This window comes from Geospiza fortis, unplaced genomic scaffold (assembly GCF_000277835.1).
Source record: "Geospiza fortis unplaced genomic scaffold, GeoFor_1.0 scaffold571, whole genome shotgun sequence".
Taxonomy (NCBI): Eukaryota; Metazoa; Chordata; class Aves; order Passeriformes; family Thraupidae; genus Geospiza; species Geospiza fortis.
Window position 1 is genome coordinate 355423 of NW_005054492.1, and position 19266 is coordinate 374688.

Here is a 19266-nt window from a genome sequence, read left to right on the forward strand (position 1 = left end):
TTCTTATAGGATAATTTTAAAACTAGTCTCTGCAGAAAGTAAAATTGATTAATGAAAATGTTTAACTTAATCAGGTTTTATATCTAGCAGTATAATTTGTACTACTAAAATTGCAGCAATTATAGTGACATAAATATTTAACAATGAACCCTGCTGAGAACATTAGTCATATGCTAGGAAGCATTTTGAACAATACTTTCTTTTCACATCATGAAGGGAATATCTGGTAGAAGTCCAAATCCCCATTGATTTCACTTTTCAAGTGAAAGTCCTTTTCAAGTGTCTGGCTGCTTCTCCAAGCAAAATCTTACCATTAAGAATTTTGCAACAGTTTTATAGCAGAGGGCAAAATGTGCCAAGAACCAAGATAGTATTCCCCTTTAATTTATAGAACCAGAAAATTTGGCTGGCAGGAATACCTGGTATTTATCTGGTCCAACCTCCAGCTTGAATCAAGACTAATGCCAGTCTCAGATCAGGTGTGGTTTTGTCTAGCTCAGTCTCAAGTCCCAGGGATGGAGATTCCTCACCCTCTTGTCTTGGAATAACCTGTTTCAGTGCTTCATGTCTCTCCCAGTGTATCAATATGTCTAATACCTGGTCTGAACATGCCAAAAAAAAAAAAAAAAAAAGTGCAGTCAATTTTTTTAAGGACTGTGCTAAAGTCCTTCACCAGTCTCCATGAGATCCAGAATTTATATTGATCAAATTAATGCTTCTAAATGCTGTGGTAGGAAAATGTTAGCCATCATTGAACATTGTTTAAGTTATTGTCTGGTAACTTGCAACACTACAAAACACTGACAATGCTGTGAACACATACAGAAACAATAATAAAATATTTCTTAAAAACACTTATTAAATAAATAAAATTAGGGGTAATGAATACTAGGAGGAGATCTGACACTTTACAAGAGGTATTTCAAAGAGCATTTGTTTTTGAAATGTATTTGAATTGTGTAATTTTGAAGCTGAGAAAGTATTTCCATTTTTACCTATTGCATTCTGTGAAGAATTTTTTTCATTCAGGATGCCTTTGTTTAGTTTAATAAGATCTTCCTACAGGGAATATCAGTTTTTTCAAGCACTCCCTATCCTGAACTTTATATTTATTGGTACTTATGAAGATTTTAATTGCCCATTCTTTCTTTATCCTCTCCTTTTCCTCTTCCATTTCCTTCTGTCTTTTCCCTTTCCTATTCTTTGACTTCCATTTCCCTTTCCTTTAATATCCACAAGTGCCTTTTGTGGAAGTTGACTGCATTTTTCAAGATTTGGTATTAAGTATCTGGCTTGGCCATCATAAAGGTAGTCAAAGAAATGTATAAATGAAAACTTGAAGAAAGAGGTATTAAAGAGTGTGTGTTTGAAATATAAATTCCATTGTAGTGGTGATGGGAAACAGAATCTGTCAAAGCTAGATCCTGGTTGCACTTGATTGCTGATATGATGCTAATCAGTAATCAGTACAAGTGGCAGGATTTTTTCATGAAATATTTGATTTTGTTTTCAAATTAGTATAACAGAAAAATTTGAAGAAGATATCAAGATAATATGGTTTAATTTATCATTTGAAGTACAGATATTTTTTGTAAACCTATAGCCTAAAAATAATATATGCATTGACTTTTTTTTTAATTACTGCATAGGTGATTTATTTTGTATGCAATTCCTGCAAATGTGTTTCTGTTCTGAATAAAGTTGTGCAAGGTTTACTGATCTGATAATCTATCTCAATAGCTTGCTTTTGTTCCAGGAATGTTTTCTTTTTTCCCTGTGTGCTCTGCTGTTATTCTGATTAAAACCAAGTTGAATTAAGGTGTTTTTTAAATAAATGAACTTCTAAAGAAAATATATTTATTTTTATACCTGAAGTTTGTTAAATGAAGAGCCCCATCTTCTGGATTTATGATGATTCAATATATTATAAATTATATTGTCAATCCACAAATTTGCTCTTTTCTAGGCACTTTAGTTTACACTCCTGATTGCTTTATTTTCATTAATTTATAGTACTGTGCATTTTGTAACTATGATTTTCCAATGGATGACTTAATCTTTTCTGACTAGTTTTTTCTCAGTAGAAATAGGTATCAAGGAAAAGCCCTGAACAGGGATGCTATTTTGGTTTAGTTTGTATTGTGATATCTCAAAATCCATCCCAGTAAAATTAAAAATTAAATACATGGAAGAAAGGAGCTTAACATGGTAATTGTGTTTTAATGTGTTATATATTAATATTAACAAAAATATTACAGCTATTTTTTGCCAAATGCATTTTTAATGTCAGCTACTGAAAAGTGTTTTGTAAAGAAATTACTCATATTAGTGAAAATTAGATTATATTAATTATACCTGATCTACTACACTGTGTATCTCTATTCATGTCTTTTAATTTGTATTCACAGTTAAATAAATGACTAATACTTTTATTCCAAAATAATATAATAATTATACATTATAGTGCAGAGAAAGATGGAAATTCCAGGAACAGAACCATTTTGTCTGATTATTAAAATGGTGACATTTGTTTTTGGTGTTTTAGGGAATTAGTTAGATATTGTCGCCAATTTATGCCAATGATTTCACTGACAGTATGATTTGCTTTCATTATCTTTATTTCATAGAATGTGCAACTTGAAATATTTTCATTATTAAAGTTCATTTATTTGTGTTAGCTGAATTCTGACAGTTATAGCCAGATGCTTGAATAAGTATTTATGAAATTAATTGTTATTTGTGCAAGGCAGACAGATGGAACTGAGACAGCCTGGCTGTTTTTGCATATGAATTAACATTATGTGTATTGTGTAGCTAAATCCTTTTTTTTATTTTTTCCCCTGTATTCTCCCCTGTGGCAATTTCTAACTTCGTGCTGTCAATATTTCTGTGAGCTAACTGTGAGTCTCAGCTAGAAAAAAAGAGGTTATATACTCTTCCTCCTACTGTGCAAACACATAGAATAAACAAAACAGTTGTTGCTTATCCCAGGCAGACAGATTTTGGGCAAAGTTGCTCATATTCTATGACATCTACAAGAGTCTCAGACATTTGTACGGAACCTTATTACTTTATCACCTTAAGTTGCTCACTGCTGTCTTCCAAAGACTTTTTCTCCTGCCCTTAAAAGAACATGAATCATCATCACAAACCTGTTTAAGCCTCATAAAAATGCTATTCATTTTTTTTCCTCTGAAAGAGATTCAGGTATTTCCAGGGGACTCAGTTTTTCCTTGGGAGTAGTAAAATAATGAGTAATAGGTGCAGCAAAGTGCTGTTAAATCAAAACACTCCACATATTAACATGCACAGTAGTCAGGCTGCACACATCCTCTGCAGTAATATAGATTCACATTAAAGGGAGAGAAGTAAGAAAAAAACCCCAAACCATCCTCAAATTTGTAATGCTTCTTTGACAGAAATTTCACTCTGCCACCACAATCTCACACATATAGGAGTGAAGATGTTGTTTCAGCAACAATGTCTCAGCTACTTTGTTTCAAAATAAATTTATATCCTTCTTCAGTTAGATCTGACATCCTCAGGGGATTGAATTTGGAACTGGAATAACATTGTTCTCTGCAGCAGATACCTCTCCAATGAGAGCCATGGAACAATGTGGTATTTCTGTTAATTAACCTCATATGAGATCCACTTTGGGATTAATGTAGAGGAACTGTACTGCAAGCTCCCTTAACCTTCTTTTCCTTGGTGATGGTTTATGTAATATATCACAATTCTTAGAAGGTTTCTGAGGCAGATCACTTCAGTGAAAAGACAATTTAATATGCCAGACACTTTTCCTCTCGTTCTGCTGTAATAAAGTAACATAAACAACCTACCCTGGACCAGAGAAGCAGCTGGGGAATTTTGTTTCAGTTTTACTGACTTGGATTTATGGTACAATTTATTTCACAACCAATCTTGTGTTAGATGTTGCTTTCCCATGGTTCATTTTCACAGCAGTTAAAACCCTGAGACAATAAAATGAAGTTTTCTAGATGAAATGCTTGCAAGCTGTATTTTAAATAGTATGAAGTTCTGCATTTTTTTCTATCTAACATATTTTTGTGGGCTTTTTTCTGTACTGAGTTAATTTTTTCAATTTATTAAATTTGCTTGCAAATTAAGAGAATCTGTATAATAAAAAGAAGGACTTTATACTTAATATAGCTTAAACTTTAGGACCTATTATCTCATAATAGGTAAAACTTAATTTTTTATTCAGTAAGGTTTAATTATTTTCTGCTGCTGTGTTTCTTTTTAACTTCTGGTTGAAAAAATTAAAAAAACCCAATAAACTAGCAATGTGGTGACATATCTTGTCAAAAAAATATTAATAATTTTCTATTAAAGCCTTCATATAGCATACTAAACCAAAACCAATATAGCTGGTAACTTCTTGTGCCATATTGTCCTCCAAGACTACCTTGAGACTTAAAGCCTCACTTATAAATGGATAACACTAAGCTCTGAGCTGTTGTGCATCATGTTAATTTATTAATTAACTAACTTAAATTAGATAATTTATTTAATTTGGAGAGCTCACAAGTGACTGCTCTGCTTTTCCCTCTTTGGAGTATTCCTTCCAAATCTACTCCTCAATCTAACTAGTCACTATGTGAATTATCCCAGCAAAATCAATCCACAAAATTGAATTATCCAGTTAAAGTTCACAAATACTCTGATTAGAAAGACACTATCTACTGATAAACAGCCAGAAGAAACTCGAAAATCTCCAATGATATTCTGAAAGAAAGGGATGTCACTTTCAGTATATCTGGAATTTGATATCCATCAATGATTATGCCAATGGCATAATGTAAACATATGATATGCAGTGGATGGTTCTTTTCTCACTAAATGTGAAAGAAATAAAAAAATATCCACTGTCCCCAGGGCTATTTTCATGTGAAAAAAATTATTTGTGTATGGAAGATGAATAAGCTGATTTTATACTTAAATAACAGATACACACATGATAAAAATAAATTAACTGGTTTATGAAGTATTTTCAGTACTTTCTTCCAATCTCAAATGATAGTGAGCAGTAAAATTTTCATTTCTCTTAGATTACTCTTCAGTCCTGCATTTTTGTCTGTGTGACAACTTCTTAATCTTAATTACTCAAAGTATTCTTTTACAACTGGAGTATGTATTCTAATCCAGAATGTTTTTTGTTTTCAGAAGGCCATAGTTATTATTTTTCCTACATATATAATATATACATCTCACAGCACCACTGATACTAAGTGGGTCCAGTTTTTGAGGACATATTATGCTAACAGATATGTCTGTGTTAATTCAACGAATGTAATTGCAAAAGTCATTGTATCTAGATGCATAGTGCTGTGCGAGGGATTCTAAATTATACAAATATAAATATATATATTTATAAAGTATATGTGATTCTTTAAATACTGCATATATAAGAAATTTTATTCATTTCTATAGGTCCCAGGGGTGCTTATAAAATTGGATCCTTAGGTTTCATGTAGCTAACACATTTGCATTTTTTTAAATGTAGACTCCTAGTCATGCTTTTATGTTGTTTAAATTTTAAAAACATTTACCATAGCACTAATATTTGGTATGCCCTAAGGTTTCTTTTCAGTGAAATTATTCATCCTTGGAAAGTAATCATGGCTGAAAGGCAAGTCAAATACTGCTACTGCTTAGTTAAGTTTTAAATTTCATCTTAACAGAACTCAGTGATATGTCTCCTAATTCTATTCTTATTCTCATGATGATACATTATTTTTTCATGACATGATTATACTTGAGAGTTCAGCATTTTTAAATCTCGTAAAATGATAAAGCTAAAGCATGCTGGAAGACATACAATTCTACTGCTCTATTTACAAGAAAACAGTTATGTTTCAATGGCAAATTCATGCAAAATGCCCATAATAGAGTGTGAAATGTAGAAGTTACTGTTTTTTCCAAATTCATTAAATCCCTTTAGCTTCACATTTAATGGGAACTCTGTCGGACTGCTGTAGAAACTAAAGAAATAGAAATTCTAATAATTTTGCACTGAAAAGAATAACAAAGAGTATGGACAGAGATAATTATGCTTTCATTGGATATATAACTTGAAGGCCTAAAGCAACTAAAAGAAAGTTTCTTTATAATGAAAAAAATTAGGCTCCCTAGGGGCTGTGAAAGATACTACTGGCTCTTTTTTAAGATATTGCATTTCTGCAATTACTTGCCAAGGGCAGAGGAAGAATGACCTCCCTGCTCCTGCTGGCCACACTGCTCCTGACACAGGCCAGGATGCCATTGGCCTTCTTGGCCACCTGGGCACACTGCTGGCTCATGTTCATGTCAGCCAGCACCCCCAGGTCCCTTTCTGCCTGGGCACTGTCCAAACACAGTGTCCCAAGCCTATAACGTTGCAGGGGGGTATTGTGGCCAAAATGCAGGACTCAGCACTCGGATTTATCAAACTGCATCTTATTGGACTCTGCCCATCCATCCAACTGATCCACGTCTCTCTGCAGAGCCCTCCTACCTTCCAACAGATCAACCCACGCTTCCAGCTTGGTGTCATCTGCAAATTTACTAATGAATGACACAATTCCCTCATCCATGTCATCTATGAAGATATTGAACAGATCTGGCCCCAGTACAGAACCCTGAGGACCCCACTGGTGAGCAGCCCCCAGCTGGATGCAGCACCGTTCATCATCACTCTCTGGGCCGGGCCATGCAGCCAGTTCCTAACCCAGCACAGAGTGCTCTGTCCAAGCCCTGGGCTGTGCCAGCTTTTCCAGTGCTGTGCTGTGGGAGACAGTGTCAAAGGCCTTGCTGAAGTCCAGGTACACAACATCCACAGCCTTTCCTGCCTCCACCAGGTGGGTCACCTCGTTCACTCGAAAAGGAGTTCATCGCATGTTGTTCCCGCTGCTGCTCAGGGAGTGGAGTCCTTCTCCTTCTCCAGGGGGTCCCTCCCATGGGAGACAGTTCTCCATGAACTGCACCAAACTGAGTCCGTCCCATGGGCAACAGTTCTCCATTAACTTCTCCAGCGTGGGTCACTTCCCCAGGATCAAATCTTTAAGGACAAGCTGCTTTAGCGTGGTTCCCCCACAGGGTCACAAATCCTACCAGGAAACCTGCTCCAGCATGGGCTCCTGGAATGGATGTGCAGGACCCTGCCAGGAGCATGTTCCAGCACAGGCTTCCCACAGGGTCAAAGCCCTCTCTCAGCATCCATCTGCTCTGGTGTGTGCCTCTTCCATGGGCTGCAGGTGGAACTCTGCATCCCCATGGTCTCTCATGGGCTGTAGGGGCACAGCTGCATCTCCTTGGGCTGCCCCATGGACTGCAGGGGAATCTCTGGAGTTCTGGAGCAGCTCCTGCCCCTCCTTCTGCACTGACCTGGGTGTCTGCAGGGCTGTTCCTCTCACATCCTCATCCTGCTTTTCTCTGGTCACAAATACATCTATACAATAACTTTTCTCCTTCTTAAATACATTATCACAGAAGGCTGTGTTATCACAGATCACTGTCACTGGTGGGCTCAGACCTGGCCAGCAGTGGGTCAAGCCTGGAGCCAGCTGGGATTGGCTCTGTCAGACATGGCAGAAGCTTCTGGAACCTTCTCAGAGAAGCCACCCCTGCAGCAGCCTTGCTACCAAAACCTGGGTTTGCAAACCCAATACACTGTGCTCACAATCTGAATATAAGATATTGCTCCCCATCAAGGTCCTTAATTGTTGCCTGCACCGACTTCAGAAGCATATGTTCCTTCAGAAGCATAACTTGCTCAGTCACAACAATCATTTTATGCAGATGAAAAAAGGGACTATTAGCACTCAACAAAAAATCTGATATACTGTGATAAAACCAATGTACTATCAGAATATGAGGCTCATTATTTACAAGTGAAGAAAGCAAATTATGAATTTGTCTTACTTTTCTTTTTATAAATTTATTACTTCATCAAATTTTATTCCTTTTTTTTTTCTTCCCTTTAGCTATGGTTGTTCTGAGCAATTTGGAACCAAATACAACCTATGAAATCAAAGTAGCTGCTGTAAATGGAAAAGGGCAAGGAGAGTACAGCAAAATTGAGATCTTTCAGACCTTACCTGTCCGTGAGTAATACTTGTGTTGTTAAATTATTATTATTAGTAGTAGTAGTAGTAGTAGTAGTATTAGTATTAGTATTAGTATTAGTATTAGTATTAGTATTAGTATTAGTATTAATCTAGATTTGAATTATGATTCCACTGTAGATAATGTTTCAGGTTTATTATCTGCTCTCCAGTGTATTATATCAGTTTTTACATTGTTTCTCAGAAATCATGGTTTGCTATTCCACCCTTTCAAGAAGTATTAGTGTACTTAAATTGGAGAATTTATTCCATTATCTTATATTTTTGAGATTCAGAAAAGCCTTTATTTGATATAATGGAGCACAAACCATGAAAGGTACTAGAATAAGAAATTTTTCTCATTTTTAATGCTCAGGGTATTATCCACATCTAACAAGTGAATTGGCCATTTCTGGAGATATTTCTTCACCAAATTATGGTGCTATTGTTCTGCAATTATCAAGCCTCAAATAGAAATCTTAAGCTATGGAAGAAATGATGAAAATAAATTGTTTTTACTATGACTACATGCAAATGAGAAATTCTACGAAACCAGTTTTGTATTTGTACTAACTATAGGCCAGAGGTTCAGGTTAAAATATTAAGGGTAAATGAAAAATATTTTTCTCAAATTATCTTTGCATAGAAACAACAGTAAATAAATTAAATAAATAGAGAGAAGAAAAGCAAAGGAACTACCAGATGGCAGCATACAGTAATCAAACAGATATGCTGAAATACATCAGCAGCTACTGCCAGACCAGTCTGTCATAAATCTGTTGCAACAGAACTGTTTCCTGACTAAGGCATTACTCAGTGTAGCTAATACTGGGAATGAAAAAGTAATGTAACTACAAAAGAACACAAGATATTTCTGTGATATTAGATTACATTGCATTATATTTCATATTATATTATACTTATATTATATTATATTGCGTTATACACTTCTTCTGTCCCAGAACAGTAACTTGGCGCCTTTCAAATTTCTTTTTCATTGAAGCATATACATATTCTAAATATATTCCAGGACAGGTAAAATGATTTCCTATTTGTCCTATCAGTATATTTGATGGAAGAATGACAGAAACTGAAAGACATTATACATATATATGTACATGTTATCTGATAGAAAGCGAGAGAAGTTTTATGTTGTGATCTAAGTTTATCTTTAAAAAGTACTAAACACAATACAATTATTTCTAAAGGAGCACTATCTCTCTGAGTAAATGCACATTTACAGATATTTTGAAGATAAGACACTTCAGTATATGTTCATTTAGGATCTCTTTTTAAAAAATGTAATAGGCATTGCATATAGAAAAAATAATCCGTGAGTTTTTGACTAGGAAAGGGTCTGAAAGTGGCCTTTAATCTTTGATTTCATCTTTAAGACTACCTTTATCTTCTTATTATAACTAAGACATTTGTGTTTATATTTGAAAATATTATTCTTTACATTTACTCTTGATATTGGCTCTTAAAGAAGTTGTTATTCCTAGATAACTTTTACTCTCATTTGACTTGGTACATTTATTGGAAAGTAAATTTGCTTTAAAATTAAAAACTGTATTCCAATTTAGAAATCTCACATAGGATTAAAGGTTACGTTTAAGTTATGGATGCTTACTTGTAAGAGAGTAGTTTTTAAACTTCAGTGTGAGTAGCAGGTTACCAGCCTTGCTGAATTGATGACTAAATGATTTTGGAAGGGAATTCCATTTAAAAGTGTTGGAAGTCAGAAAGTCTCAAAGAAATGAATATTTCTTTCATACTTCACATAATTTTATTTCCTTGTATGAGGAATCAACGTTATAGCATATTTCAAGCACAGTAGTTAACAATCTTATAAAGACTGTTTTGTAGTACCTGGAATGGTCATATTGATTTTAAGATTTTGATTAACATTATTATGGACAAGTTCCTAGCTGTAATTTAAGAATTATCACACTGCTGATTTGTTGTTGTTGTTGTTGTTGTTGTTGTTGTTGTTGTTGTTGTTGTTGTTGTTGTTATTCTGTACTGCTTGTTTCCTTTTTTAGGGGAGCCAAGCCCCCCTTCAATTCATGGACAACCAGAGAGTGGCAAGAGTTTTAAACTTAGCATAACTAAGCAAGATGATGGAGGTGCCCCCATACTGGAATATATTGTCAAATACAGAAGTGTAAGTATTTCAGTTCATCAAAATAAGTGAAATTATGCTTGTTAATATCTGTTTTTAATGCAGAGAAAATTGTTGATATTATTTTAAATTTACCAAAGTGATTTGCATTCCAGAAAATTATTAAAAAAAAAGATATAGTATGTTTTCTATTGGAACTAAGTTGCAACTGCCAGCATATAAAATAAAAATTGAAAAAAAAATCAAAAAACACTCAGCTATTCCTAAAGTTATACTGAAAATTCATGTTATCAAGAAAACTATATTCTTTTTCTGTTGCATATTGAAAGCGGGATATTTGTGTTCAGTTTTTAAAAACACAGTAAATTAGCAAACATTAAAATTACACACTTAAGGGTTATTTGAACAGCAAATTTTTAATCTATTATAAATGCATCTGTATTGATAGAAAGTTATATTGCAGTGCTCCATATTAATTGTAAATTACATTGATTAGCTGATCACGTTTCATATCTTTTATCTGCCTGAATTCCAAGTTTCCTCTTACAAAAGACATTGGCACATTGTTGAGAATTTCATAAGTTTCAGGAGTTTTTTTACATTCTGCCTTCTAGAAGAGTTTCAGGACACAAATCTTAGACAGCCATTGGGCAGAGTTTTTTTACATTCTGCCTTCTAGAAAGTTCTGTTTTGGTGTTCTCTCATCAAATCTGGCAAGTTTAGAAAACAAGTTTTCTGCAGTATATAATATATTAAGAAAAAATGTGTGTGGTTTTCTTATTATGATTAATAATGCAGCTAAAATATGTTTCCTGATGTACTGTGTTTAGAAATTATTGGATTGAAGAAGTAGCTGCAGAGCTGGCAAAAGTGATGTGTTTCATTCCAGTGTAAATTTTTCAAAAATTTCCTTGTGCAGTACTTTTATTGAGTAGACCCATTTTACCAGAGTGTTACAGCAGAATTTCATGTCCATGAAGAGTCTAGAAAATTTGGAATATAACATTGAATATCTAGGTATGTTAAATGGAAGGTAGTGAGGACTGTATTTATTCACAGAAAGAGGCAATTTTTGAGAAAGTGACTATAGAACCTGTTGGAATGTTACCAAAAGAAAAAGACTTGCAATAGGTTTTTGTCACATTTCCTCATATTTACTATGATGTAACTTTTTGGTTATAGTCTAGGGATTATTCAAATGCTAATCTGGTATGTAAAATTCCTCTCCTATGTTAAATTTAACCAAAGAAGATTAATAGTGCAAATTAGTTGAGGAATATTTGGTAGCACTCTTACGAGTAGTCTGGGGCACTGACCAGAAGTTATTCTGCTATCGCTGATCCCTAAATCTTAACTGACCTTCTTAAATGACTTTCCATCCAGTGAATACCGTTGACATAAAAGAAAAGTAATAGCAAAGAAGACAAGGGTAGTAAAATATGCAATAGAGGATAAAAATGGAGTTTTGCAGGATTGAACTTCCTAGTTAGATTACAATGCCTTAAGTATTTACCACTGAGTACAAAATAAACAGTTTGGATATAATACATTCATGCAGCAAGCATATGGAATTTAATCCTTTTTATGATTGAAATAAGATAAATTACTTTGGTTCTATCCCAAAAACATTATGGAAATCTAATTTTGATCATGTGTTTTTACTAAGGTACAATATTATAGTATAAAGTATTACATTTTCTGTGTGGTGTTGGAAAGGAAATGTGCAGTTTAAGCAGTAACTGGAAACTTAAAAGTTGAAGATAGCTTTTCCTTGAACCTCGAACCCCTTGAACTTCCTATTGAAAAAGCAATTTGACTAAATTAAAGGCCTTTCTACAACAAAAGAAGCAGAATATTTTTTGTGTGTTTTAATCAGCAAGAATAAATGCTATTTAAAGTTCATAATTATCTGTTGACTGCTTCTCTTCCATCTTTTCCATTGGTCGTGTTTAATTAGCTTTCCTATAACTCTTGCCAGTCTCATTATTAGCACCTGGACCAATGTATTTGCTTGCATGTTTGAAGAGCATCTTTGATAACAACCCATACATCAATGGCTTTTTCTTCAAAAAGTTAATTCAGCCATGTGTAAGTTTTATACAGATTTTTTTTCAACTGGAGGAAGGACAGCTTTAATATATTAAAGCAATATATTAAAGCCTGGTTGAGGGCAAACAGTAAGTCTTTTTCTGGAAATCATGTATTTCATTCTGTTGAATATTCCTTTCCTAGCATCAGTTTCTTCATATTGTGGGCAGGAATTACTGACTATGATCAGACTACAGCAGCTTGACATTTTCTTCTGTATTCCAGAATATTAGGTGCTGTGCAATTTTTATGATTAGCAGCCTCTTTTTTTTTTCATGCTGTTGCACTAAGAAACTTGAGACAGCCTGACAAAGCTTCACAGGTGGAGTCTGAGGCTGATGGCACACATTGACTTCAAAGTTACCTTAGGAAAGAATAGGAAGGGAGAGAGAAAAACAAGGGAAAATTGTTCCCTGGTAGCCAGCTGGAAAAAGCAGTGATGGGAATTCTCTAGGGAAGTGTCCTCTCTGGTGCCAGAGACGACCAGCCAATCACACTTCCCAGAGGAACTCTTTAATATTATTTCATGGGGGCCAACTCAAACCTTCCTTTGGTTCTTCTGCTTATGGTGCTTCCAAAGTTGGTTGGGACACACATGGTGATGTGCTGGTGTTTCACATCAGATGTGAAGCTTTATCCATATTATTTTCCATAATATGAAATTATGGAAATGCATACTCAATTGGTAAGTGGCTTTTATCTGATGGGGCATTTACCAAGTACCAGAGTAATAAATTAAAATCAAGAGGGGATTGTTGACAAGACAAGGAGAGGCAGGAGGAAGGAGCAGTTGGGATACAGGTGAGAAGCTGTCACAGCAGCCAGGACAGACAGACAAGAGAAAGGCAGGCTTCAAAGCAGCCTTTGGAAAGTGTTGACACTGATTAGTTTACTTCATAATGCTTAAAAAGAAAGTTTTGGATAGGTCTCTTAACTTTTCTATACTGCCAGGTCAGAGAATGCCAACTGTAAGCTACAAAAAATAAAAAAAAAAGAGTAGGGTGAGGGGAGGAGGGTTGTTTTTGTTCTTTCCTGGCAGGGCAAATTTTAGTAAACATTTGGAATTAGAACAGAATAATAAAAATAACTCTCTTTTATGATTACGAACCTTTAGATAGAAGCAAGAAATATTTACTAAAGTGACTGGTTTTTACAGGTCTAAAATTTATTCACCTGTTTTTGACCTGTGACAGGGTTACTATTAATGCTTTGAATTTTGGCCAATAAAAGTTTGATAGTTTATGTGCTTTGCTCTGAAGCACGTTATCTCTTTTTTGACTGTGTTGATGTGAGACATGTTAACTTTGTTCCTTAATGGTGGGTTCTACAACAAATTTTATAGATATAGAATATTTTAAAAGAGATGATTTCTCATTTACTCCCACTCTGAGATACCTACCAAGAAACAGGTAAATGCTTTTGCATCTCTAGGTTCCAGTCTACCTGCCGGATCCTCTGACTTCCTGTGTATTTTAACACAATGTACATTACCAGCTGTTTTGTACTTGGTTCCGTATTTGCCCCTGTACTTTATTACCATTATTACCAGACCTAGAAATCCCCAGCCTGATGTAATTAATTCGTGTGAAGTCACTGGTTTAAATTATTAGATTTTCTTCTGTGAGGATTTCTTGATATTTTTCCTGCCGGCTTTCAAGACAGTGCGGTGTCTCCTGTCCATTTTTTTTATCACAGGGACTACCATAATAAGTCTGAGCAGAGCTTTCATCTCAACAATTTAGAGAGGATGGAGAACAAGGGAAGAGTTGGAGGGGGTTAATCACTTTTTCTCACTTTTTATGAGATCCCAGAGAATGTGATTTAGGATATAATGTAGAATGACCATTAAAGAGTAAACTGCTGCCTAAACAATGAATTGGCTTTACTTCCACTGTTGTCAGGTGTGCCCTCAGTTTTGAGAAGCAGTCAAGCCACTGTAGACTGGAGTTTTACACTGCTTTGTTTAGTTTTTGTTATTTTTGTGGATTTATATGTTTCAGGGGAGGTGATTTGGTTTTCTTTTTGTCAGGGTATTTAGGTGGTTAGGTTACAGCTGTCTTAAAAACCTAGCTCGTAGACTCTTCTTAAATAAATTTCACTGATGCTTATAATATAAAAAAAAAAATGGAGCCAAAACTACATAAAGCCAATATATACACATTTATGAAATAATGATGTGAGGATTTTGTGTAGTTAATTTTGTTTTGGGTTAATATAAGGCTGAAGAGTAATGGAAGTGGGCAGTGAAATCCTTAGAACTGCCAGTCACTAGCTAGGCTATCAGTGGCCTTTTGTAAACGAGTATTTCTGCATAATCTGAAACAAAATAAGATGTAAATAAAGGAACAGTTTAATCTCTGAGGCTGCAGATCCCATCAGAGTTTCTGTAAATGTGGATTTGTTGCTTGATATTAATTATTATTGAAGACATTTATATTAATTCACCCCCAAACTAGACTACAGTTTGTAATTTAGAAGTTTCATTCCTTTTACTGTAGAACACTATGAATATGTGGAGCTTTCTATAAATTTTGAGTATTAATAACAGAACAACTTAATAAGGTACAAAGTGATCTCCTGTGATTCTCTCTTCTGATCCTTAAGCTACAATTGAAAGGGTTCTGCCTTAAACAGGGATATTTTTGGGAAGATTTACCTGGCAGACCCATGATTTTTGTTCTCATCCTTCTTTTTCCATTTCAACACTTCTAGTTATTTAAAGATGGACACATTAATGAGCTCTGCTTAGGGGAAAGTACTTGAAAATGCAATATAGCTGAAGTAACAGCTATAATGAAGGACAGAGAAGTTATTTTCCTTTTTTTTGTTTGTTTTTTTGGGGGGGGGATTAGTTTTGTTTGGTTTTAGTTTTTGGGTTTGTTTTGTTTGGTTTTATTTTTTGGGTTTGTTTTTTTTCAGGGCTTGTTTTGTGGTTTTTTTGGTTGTTTTTTTTTCTTCTTCTTCTTTAAGAAGCCCTAAGCAGACAATACTCTGGAAAATTTCATCTCTTTGTCTGTGGAGCACACCTTGCTTTCCAGACACTTTATTCCTCGTCCTCCTAACTTGTGTTTGGCACTCTTCAAAAAAGTTTTCTGTCTTTGCACTTAGGTCTTGGACTTTGTTTCATTTATCTCAATTCACCCATTTGGTTTCAGTTTCAACTACAATTATGGTATCTCTGGCATAGCATATGCAGGTATCTTGTGACATTTCAGCTCATTCATTATTTTTCACCTGGCCAAATTGTTGAACACCTGCCTTTTCCCTTGTTCTTCTGTCTCCAGAAGTGCAGCTTCATTCCATTCATCACGTAGATTTTTGCACTTTTTTTTCAAAATATAATCAAATCTCTGTTTTCAATATTGTCTTTTACTTCAGCAACTGTATTAGCCTGAATCTTTAGTTTCCAACTTAGTATATTTTTTGTCTTTCTGTGTTTCTGAAACCCTTTAGAATTCCCTTGTATATTCACATGGCATCTGTGCACAATACTGAGATTATGTAGGGAACTTTTGATTCATGTTGATATTCTTTGAAACCTAGCTGCATTTTTTTGTAACTCCTCCCACACCTCACAATTTCAACAGCCATTAAAATACAGTGCTACATAACACCACTATTCCTAATATCACTAAGGAGTATTTCCATATGCATTTTGCAATCAGTATTATCTCCTTCTATTTCAGCAGTGCTACGCAAAAATGTATTTTATAAAAGGAGTTTAGTATAGTGATAATATGAGTAGATTCACTCAGGTGATTGCAATAGAAAGTATCCATCAGGATATGGGAAAATATCATTTACAGGAAATACTGCTTTCACTGTATGATGAACAAACTGGTTTTACTCCAGTGTATGCAGTTTTTTTCATGATTTGTAACTGACCTACCATTCTGATGGTTTTCATTAGTCTATCACTGCACCAGGTAGGAATTTTCACCTGGATGAAAATATTCCTGAAAGCAGGTTTTGTTGGATTTTACTCATTCTCAGAACTATTATGTGACAATACCTATGCTAATGCAGACAAAGCAAGAAAGTTTATGAAAAGGTGAAGTCAGTATGGAAAAATTGTCAGCCTCAGAGCTGATAACAAATAAACTATTGCAGCAATGCACACAAGAGAATTTAGTGTGTCCTTTATTCTTTGAAGACTGGGGACAAATAAAAAGTCATAGAGAACATGATTGGTCCCTGGACTCTCTAAATTAATTGCTATTTTCTCTGTAACATATATCAGTGAAGAGCAAGATGCTTCAGGAAAGAACCTAAATAAGCTGCTGAGAAGCATGCAGTTAAGAAGTTACACTTGCAGATATTATAAGTTTGTCTGGCTTTAAATTTTCCCATGTGGTTTATACCCACTGGGATTGGGATTGGGTCTATGTTGCTGTGGGGGTTGGATGGCCAGGATCTGTCTCTCAAGAGATATTTGAGCCATGCGACTGTACCTCAGTGTCTTGTAAGGGTAGGAACTGCATGGATTCTTGCTGACTGTTATTGGTTGTCCTTTGAACAAGATGACATTTTTGTTTGAAAATATGTATTGTTTTATCCTTCTACCTATTATTAATTGTGTAATTTCTATTTGTATAAAAAAATTAAATGTATTGTGCACTCAAAGTAGCGATTGCAAAGGTAAGAACTCCAGATTTATGAAATGCCAGAATTAAGTTTGCAATCTAAGTCCTCATTTGTTCTCTATGTATAGATGTCTTAAATACCTGAACTAGGACTAATTACGAGAATCCTTTTTTTATCTAGAACACCATCCTAAAGATTTGCATGATCCTCTCACAGGTGTAGACATAGTACTTCATATTTTCTCAATGATGTTTATATTCTCGCATACTAGCTGTTTTGCAAAATGTTTCCATATTGCTACAATTAGTGTATAAATTGTTAAATAGCTAATGTGTGATATAAACACAGCTGGACTCATGAAAAAATCCAGAATGGGTTTATTGGCAAGTTTGTTTGAATTAATATTGATCAAAATGTAATTGAAATGTCTGTATAAAATAAACTTCTTACATAATTTATTTTTTAGCATTTTATTATATAAGTGATTAGCCTGCTGTTCTATAAAACAAAACCCAGTATTTGAGCAAAGAATAAATTGAAGCCAAAAAGTTTTAAAGGATTGACCACAAAATTCTCTACATCCACATTGTGGAAACATGATAAGGAGTAATCAAAATTACAAAAACCCTAAGTACTCAGAACTCCAAAATTAGATTGGTGTTCATGACCTCTGTAAAGGCAGCTCCATATTTTTGTGCATCATGTGCATACAGACTTTAGACATATTATACAAGAGTTTGGATGAATTGAAACAAATATTTTCATCTTTACAGAAAGATAAGGAAGACCAGTGGCTAGAGAAAAAAGTTCAGGGTAGTAGAGACCACATCATCCTGGAGCATCTTCAGTGGACCATGGGTTATGAAGTACAAATTACAGCTGCCAACAGACTGGGTTATTCTGAACCAACATTGTATGAATTCAGCATGCCACCAAAGCCCAACATTATTACAGGTAAGTTAATGTCATTGTGATTTCTGTCTATGAATTATTTCCAACTCATAGTACACTCTGTATAGTTGAGCATAACGTAACTCAAGTCTTGGACTGGAAAAACGTGAGGCCCCAGATTTTATTATCAGCAAAAAAAAAAATTCAGGGCCCATAAATGGGACCCTGTCTCCCACTTTTCTCTTGGTAATAAAGTAATTTTTACATGTAGAGGAAACATTGATTCTTCAACCCTGTTGATGGCACTCAACAAGAAATACCATATTTAAGATACAGCTGCTTTTCCAGTTGCCTTATACTGCCTGTTGTCTGGTTAAGCCAGTTATTTTCTAGAATTCTTTATTTAATTATTTCCCATCTCTACATGTGCCTTGAGCTACACATGTAATAAAGGCATTTAATTTACTTTCTCATGAGGTTAAGACTTCAAATAGTCTTGTTTAGATACTGTCTGAATGAGTCACCCTAACATAGTGGCCAAGCAGTCTTCTATGAGGCTGATTTACAACATTTGAAATCTATAGAAACTTTGTTCTTATTTTTAAGTCTGTAAATAGGAAGGTTTGAAATTCCATTTAAGAAAAACTGCATTTTAGTTAAGAGTGAGTGTATGAGTTTTAATGCTTCCCAATATAAGGGTTTTTTTTGATGCAACAATGAAAAATATTTAGTTAACAATAAACCTAAAATAAGGTATTTTCTGGAGTATTATGGGTAATTTTAATTTTTATAAAGAAAATGCTATGAGGAAAATATTTTAAACTTTTAATTAAAATTATGAGCTACATCTTTAATAATTATTTCCAAACTGGATCAGTATCATCATTACCACTTTAAAAATCAACTTCTAAATCCTCTAATATAGTATTTTCTGACTGCCATTTTTCAAATTGTTAGTCTATTAGAATCAACAAAGAACTTGCAAATAAATACAATGACAAATATATTAAAATGTAAATCATTTTAATACCTGTATTTCAATCTGAGTACCTGACTAGCATTGATACAGTGCCAGTGAGCTGGAATGTGTAATGAAAATTTTGAAATAACTGGCTATTTTTTTTCTTGTTTACTATAAGTTTCCTTCCAAAATATTTTCAGGAAATTTATGTCATGATCTCTGCAACATGTTTGAATATTCCATAGAATTTTTTTTTATATTGGAAGCATCCTTACCTTTTATTTATTGTGAAGAAAACACATTTGTAATTCATTCATAGACTCAGATCCAGTTCTAGTACAAATATTTGTTTATGCACTTGAATTGAAGTAAAGTTGATTTGCATCTTGATTGAAATTCAGGGTCTCAATAGGTTCTATGTACTTGTTTATAAACAGGCAGGGCCTTGTGATTGCTATCATTCAGAAATAAAATTTCCCGTGATTGAAAAAGAAAAGGGAGAAAAAAATGTAGGG

At 34.3% G+C, this 19266-nt stretch overlaps 1 protein-coding gene across 1 annotated transcript in view; it reads left to right on the forward strand.

The window, feature by feature from the left end:
• The window catches only part of NCAM2 (neural cell adhesion molecule 2), a 274139-nt gene that overhangs the window by 218234 nt on the left and 36639 nt on the right, over positions 1-19266 (forward strand). The window contains exons 15-17 of the mRNA XM_005428596.2: positions 7986-8105; positions 10148-10269; positions 17673-17853. Of these exons, the coding sequence (XP_005428653.2) occupies positions 7986-8105; positions 10148-10269; positions 17673-17853 (423 nt within the window). The remainder of the gene's footprint in view (positions 1-7985; positions 8106-10147; positions 10270-17672; positions 17854-19266) is intronic.